The 6,231-nt window shown below is 50.8% G+C and overlaps 1 protein-coding gene and 1 long non-coding RNA gene across 2 annotated transcripts in view; one reads left to right on the top strand and one right to left on the bottom strand.

The window, feature by feature from the left end:
* Positions 1–6,227, top strand: part of TMEM266 (transmembrane protein 266) — a gene marked incomplete at its 3' end in the record, with an annotated part of 33,030 nt that extends 26,803 nt beyond the window's left edge. The window contains exon 5 of the mRNA XM_023524723.1: positions 6,079–6,227. Within this exon, the coding sequence (XP_023380491.1) occupies positions 6,079–6,227 (149 nt within the window). The remainder of the gene's footprint in view (positions 1–6,078) is intronic.
* On the bottom strand, positions 3,321–5,482 carry LOC111732781. The gene is made up of 4 exons (XR_002777705.1): positions 5,116–5,482; positions 4,182–4,265; positions 3,989–4,092; positions 3,321–3,650 (listed from the first exon to the last, which is right to left on the bottom strand). It is a non-coding gene; the product is annotated as an uncharacterized LOC111732781 (long non-coding RNA).
* Positions 6,228–6,231: the final 4 nt, after the last annotated feature.

The raw sequence follows: 6,231 nt of genomic DNA, 5'->3' as shown, positions 1-6,231 counted from the left end.
TTCACATGTGAGTGAGATATGGTATTTGCCTTTCTCTTTCCAACTTATTTCACTGAGCATAATACCTTCTCCGTCCATCCATGTTCTTGCAAACAGCAAGATTTCATTCTTTTTGTGGTTCAGTAATATTCCAGTGAATATATGTACCACCTCTTCTTCTAGTTAGTAGATTGTCTTTCTGTTTTGTGGTTTCCTTTGCTGTGCAAAATCTCGTAGTTTGGAGTCCCATTTGTTTGTTCTTTTGTTTCCCTTGCCGAAGGAGATATATCCAAAAACATATTACTGAGAGCAGTCAGAGAGTTTGCTGTCTATGTTTTTCCTTCTAGGAGTTTTACGGTTTTGGGTCTTAAATTCTTTAATGCATTTTGCGTTTATTCTTGTATATGGTGTAAGAAAGTGACCTAGCTTCACCTTTTTTTTTTTTTGCCTGTGTCTGTCCAGTTTTCCCAGCACCATTTACTGAATAGACTATCTTTACCTCATTATGTGTTCTTGCTTCCTTTGCCATAGATTAATTGACCATATAAGCATGGGTTTATTTCTGGGCTGTCTGTTCTGTTCCATTGGTCTGTGTATCTGTTTTTATGCCAGAATCATGCTGTTTGGATGACCAAAGCCTTGTAGTACAGTTTGATATCAGGTAGTGTGGTTCCGCCAACTTTGTTTTTCTTTCTCAAGATTGCTTTGGCTGTTCCGAGTCTTTTCTGGTTCCATGTAAATTTTAGGATTATTTGCTCTAGTTCTGTGAAAAATGTCATTGGTATTTTGATAGGGATCGCATTGAATCTGTGGATCCCTTTGGGTAATGTAGACATTTTAATGATAACTCTTCTGGTCTGTGAGGATGGCGTATCATTCCATTTATTTATACCTTCTTTATTTAATCTGTTTCTTCAGTGTTTCATTGTTTTCAAAATGCAAGTCTTTGATCTCAGTTCAGTTTATTCCTAGGCATTTATTCTTTTTGATGCGACCGTAAATGGGATTGTTTTCTTTATTCCTGATAGCTCGTTATTGGCGTATAGAAAGGCAAATGACTTCTGAATATTAATTTTGCTTCCTGCAAGTTTATGGTGTGTGGCAGGTCTTCTTACTGACCTCCCTGCTGTCCATACTGTCCTGCTGCTGTCTTTCTTCTCGGGCAGCCGTGTGCCCAGCATCCAGCAAAACAACCCTGAGCTTTTGGAGCCGGACGCGCCAACCCCATTCTTCCTTGCCGGTGGCCACGAGGGGCGTGTGCTGAGTTCCGGCTCTGTGTCCCTGACGATGGCACAGGTGGCTGGCTCCCTTCTCCTTTCCCTTTGTTGTGCCTTCAGTGCAGACCGGAAGCCTGGATGCAGGGCAGCCGGCTGGCAGCCACGAGGCCAACAGTGATGGCCGCAAGTTGGTGACCGTGTGGGAAGGGTCAGGAGAGGCGGGGGCAGCGTCGACCAGCTCTGCCCACCTCGCCCGGCTCAGCTCCAGATCTCATGGAGGAAAACGAGGAGGCGAGTTATAACACGAGAGCAAAGCATTCGATCTGGCCGTGCCCGCTGTCTGTGGAAGGCTCGCCAGCTGCAGACCGGCCACATCGGGAGGAATGCTGGGAGAGCTGTGGAATACTGGCCCGTGCTGGCCACTTCTCACGGCTCTCCAGTAGGGGCCCACAGAAGGTGGGGTGACTCAAATCTGCTCCCCCGCTAGAGACCAGAAAGGGTGGGAAACAGCGTGGTGGAGGGGTGTCTGCCTTCAGCCCTGCGACTGGGAATTGTTTTAGGAACGAAAGGCAGAACTCCCTCACCTAGGGTTAGTGTTAGAAGTGCCTCAAGTCCACTATGAGGGTTCAGAGGTCACTGCTAAGAGCTGAGACACTCCAGGCCTAAAGCCGATTCCCAGGAATGGTTTTTAGCTGCGGCTACGCCCAGTTGACCTGGAGCACACAGACCAGCCTGCAGAGGCACTACAGGCTCTGTCCTGTGAGAGCTGACGACTGCCGACCCTTGGGCGCTCCCCTTCGTCCCCTTTTCTTAATGGTGGCGTTACTGAGGTCACTCAGCTCCTCCTCCTTCACGTGTGGGAAGGGAATGGTTTAGAGACAGTGATCCTTCAGCCATGTGAACAGTCAGCCGAGCGCAGACAAAGTCACCCAGTGATCCTGCTCCATTCAGTGACTGCATGGGAGGGGGGTGTCTTCGTAGAGGGAGATGAGTGTGTTCTGTTTAACCTGGGTGTGACGAGGCTGTGTGCGCACTTCAGTCGAGGCCCAGCAGACACTGCTGTCTGGCCCACTGCTGTCTGGTCCGTTCCTCGCCTCTGCCGTAAGCACTGGAAGTTACTCATCTGCTTTTCCCATCTTTCTTCCTGCCGAGTAGTCGTGGAACGGAATTCTGGGGATGCCGTGCAGGGCTTTTCCTTTTCCGATGAAAGGGTCAGACGGCCTGCGTGAACCCCTTTTCCTTTGACCTCAGATGTGATGCTCGGAGCTGTGGTGACCACCAGGAGTCATTAGCCAACAGACGTGAACATAAAAAGTTAATGCACTCAGGATGAGGGAGCAAAAATACTGAAGATATTGTGCGTCACGGATCAGTAAACCGACCTCAGCGATCACTGAGTTCACGATTTTTTGTCTTGTGAGTAAATTCACAGCAATGAATGTGTGTGGTCTGCTGACCAGGGCAGATGCTGTAAAATTCCAGATGTGAGATGCTCTTCTCTGCACTCTGGCCCCGTTAGCTTCAGCCCGTTCTTCTTCGGGAAAAGGTGCCAGACGGTTAGGGTCTCTGGGACCTCTGGGGTCTCTCTGGCCCGGGCGTGGGTCTCTGGTGTCTTTGGGGCCTCTGGGGTCTCTCTCTGGGCCGGGCTGAGGTCTCTGGAGCTTCTGGATCTCTCTCTCTCTCTTGGGCTGGGATCTCTGGGGTGTCTGGGACATCTGGGGAACAGATCTTTATTTCATAGGGAATACGCTGGACACCTCCATGATTCATAGGGAAAACGCTGGACAGCTTCATGGATCAGTGGGAAAATGTTGGACAGCTCCTTGAGGTATGCTGGGTGTGCTGGGCTGGGGTATCTGGGGCTCTGCAGTCTCTCTCCGGGCTGTACTGGGGTCTATGGGACCTCTGGGGTTTCTCTGAGGTGTCATGGGGTGTCTGTGTTCTCTTGATTCTCAAGTTCGCTCTGTGGGCTGGGCTGGGGCCTCTGTGTCCTCTTGGATCTCTGGGGTCACTCTCTGGGCATCTCTCACGGGTGGAATCCTGGGGTCTCTGAGCTGTAATAGGGTCTCTGGGGTCTCTCTGGGCCAGGCGTGGGTCTCTGGTGTCTTTGGGGCTGCTGGGTCTCTCTCTGGGCTGGGTGGGGTCTCTGGGGCTTCTAGGGTTTCTCTCTGGGCTGTCTGAGTTCTCTGGGGTCACTCTCTGGGTTGGCCTGGGATTTCTGGGGCCTCTACTGTTTCTCTCCAAGCTGTCCTTGGGTGTCTGTGTCCTCTTGGTTCTCTAGGGTCTCTCTCTGGGCCGGCTTGGGGCTTCCAGGGGTCCTGGGGTGGAACCTTGGGGTCTCTGAGCTCTCCAGGGTGCTTGGGTCCTCTTGGTTCTCTGGGGTCACTCTGTGGGCCGGGTCAGGCTGGGGTTTCCATCCTTCTTACATTCTCCCAAACTCAGATGCTTCCAGAACTGTGAAGTGTGAGGGCATCTAACTCACTACTTTGGTCAGTGTCTACATTTCTCTTGCCCAAATGAACTGAGCAGGTGATGTTCATTATAGATTAATTACATACTTTATTGATAATTGAATATGTTAATATGTACATAAAATTATTTTTTACTATTTTAACTTATATTATCTGAATTCACTTATTCTCCGATAACTGAATAAATCTTTGTATACACTTTATTTTCATAATTTCGTTATTACATCTCAGTGACTAGATACTCTTAGAACTTACTATTTGATCTCAAAAATTAGCTTTGCTGTGTTTAGAATCAGAGACAATAGATAAAAGATGACATACTTGGGTGATATCTGTAGGACTGCAGCAGAGGCAAACTGCACAAATGGGTCATAATGAACGGGTCCCATTCTCATTCTCTTGTGCCAGTGGCCATGCCGTCTGGTCTAGGAAAAGACAAGACTGTGTGTCACCCCAGATGCATGAAACAGTGGACACAGCCCATTCAAGGTCCACAGTGACCTCTGCCACTTACCCTGACAGGCTGCGGTGGTTGCCCAGGCCTTTCTCTGGCATCTGAGTGAAGATCCATGGTTTTCTTCCATTGGACCATGATTTCCTGAAAGATATGAATGACATTTGCTTGACTTCACTGATATACAGATATATGACAGTGCACAGGTTGGAAGATGGGATGGGGTGTGAGTAGCGTTGAGATAATGTGGCATGTGAAATGGGCCATTTGAGTCGGTAGTAATAAGCTGGGATAAGGGATGGCTGGTGGGTACATGGACAAGACAGGATGGGATTAGGAAAGAAACATGCAATGCGAGCAGGAAGGGGAGATGGGGGGCGATGTAGGAAGAACTGCGTAGTGCGATTAGAGATGGTCTGGGAGTAGGGATGGGAGATGAGCTGAAGGAGGACAGGTGGTGGAATGGGATTTGAAGGGAGTACGGGTGGATGGAATTGTATTCACAGTTTTGGAGATTATAACAGCTATCTCAGTAATTGGAAACGACAAAATAACAAGAACACCACATAGTTACAATACATAAACTACATCAACAGAATGAAAGCAGGGACACCTGATCTCTATGCGTATGTGGGAAGGGAACGGCATGGGAATTCGGGGGAATTGGAGAGAGTCTGGGACAAGGGATAGGAGAGGAATTGGGTGTAGGGATGGGACATGAGATAGGATGGGGCTTGGCGGATGGCAGTGGGGAGGGAGGTGGGGTGACACATGTGGCATGGGTGGTGTGACATGGGATCGGGGGTGGGAGACAGGAGAGGCTGTGAAATGGGGTTGCATGGATGATAAGACAAGGAGCGGGGTTGGAAGTTGCACTTGTAAATCTTGAAGACTCTGGTTTTCACCTTCACAGGACATAAGGAGATAGACCTGTGTGTCGTGCTGACAGCCATTTTCTGATGTAAAACATAAAACCAGCTGCACTGGGACTTACGGTTGGCAGAGGTTTTCTTTGGTTGGAGTAGTGAGGAGTCTGCAGCACCTTGCTGGGTGGGGCTGACCTGGCGAGTCGCTCCAGCAGATGGCTCAACTGGAGGAAAGAGGGAAATGAGCACACACAGGCAAATAGCACCCTGCTGCTTCACGGGGACATCAGCACTTGTCAAAAGGGCGAAAGGCATCAGTGTCCCACTGAGCCGTTTTTGGGGTGTCCTCCGAGGCATTCTGGGTCACCGCCAGCAGACGTACAGCTTGGACTACTCAGCACTTTACTAAGGCTCCTATACTCCTGAAGACTCCGTGAGAGGGGGTCCCTAACCACCTTTTACCGATGAGCCCGAGGCCAAACACCGTGGGGGGCACCAAAACCAGCCCAGACCCCACTGGGCCCGGATCTTGAGCCTGGGAGCTTTGGAAATGATAGCACGGGATGGGAATGAGACTGAGGCAAGGGTGGGAGTAGGAGACAGGACAAGATGGAATGGGATGGAAGACGGGATGGAGGTAGCGAGGAGATGGGGGAGGGGAGTAGCGAAGGCGGTGGGGTGACACTTGATGGCGTGTGCAAGGGGCGGGAGACGGGATGGGAGCAGAGCTGGGATGAGGATGTGACTAGCAATGAGATGGGATGATGCGTGGGAAGAGGTATGTGGTGGGAGAGAATGGAGGTGGGATGGGTGCAGAGGGAGAAAGGCGGGCATGGGGCTGAACGCTGCAGTGACATGGGACGTGGGAGGGATAGGACTAGAGGGAGACGGGATGACACGGGGAAGGGACAGGAGGTTGGACGGGAGTTGGGGAGGGGATGGGTGTGTACCTGTCTTGAGCGTGAGCCTGAACATGAACATTCACGGTCAAGAAAAGCCCATGCACACGCCTAGAACCGGACCAGCTCAGACCCACCCCATTAGGGGCACTGGTTTGGTGGAGGGTGACCAGCACCCCTCCTTTCTTGCAGATACCGGTGCCCCAGAGCCGGCCATGTGTGTGGTCACCACAGCTGCCATAGACGTCCACCAGCCCAATGTCTCCTCTGACCTCTTCTCGGTGGACGTGCCCCTGAAGCTTGGCAGCAGCGGTACCCACGTGAGCACCTCCGAAAGCGCCTCCC

This window comes from Pteropus vampyrus, unplaced genomic scaffold, assembly GCF_000151845.1.
Source record: "Pteropus vampyrus isolate Shadow unplaced genomic scaffold, Pvam_2.0 Scaffold489, whole genome shotgun sequence".
Taxonomy (NCBI): Eukaryota; Metazoa; Chordata; class Mammalia; order Chiroptera; family Pteropodidae; genus Pteropus; species Pteropus vampyrus.
The sequence above is the reverse complement of the archived record's forward strand: the minus strand, read 5'-3'. Positions and strand labels throughout refer to the sequence as shown.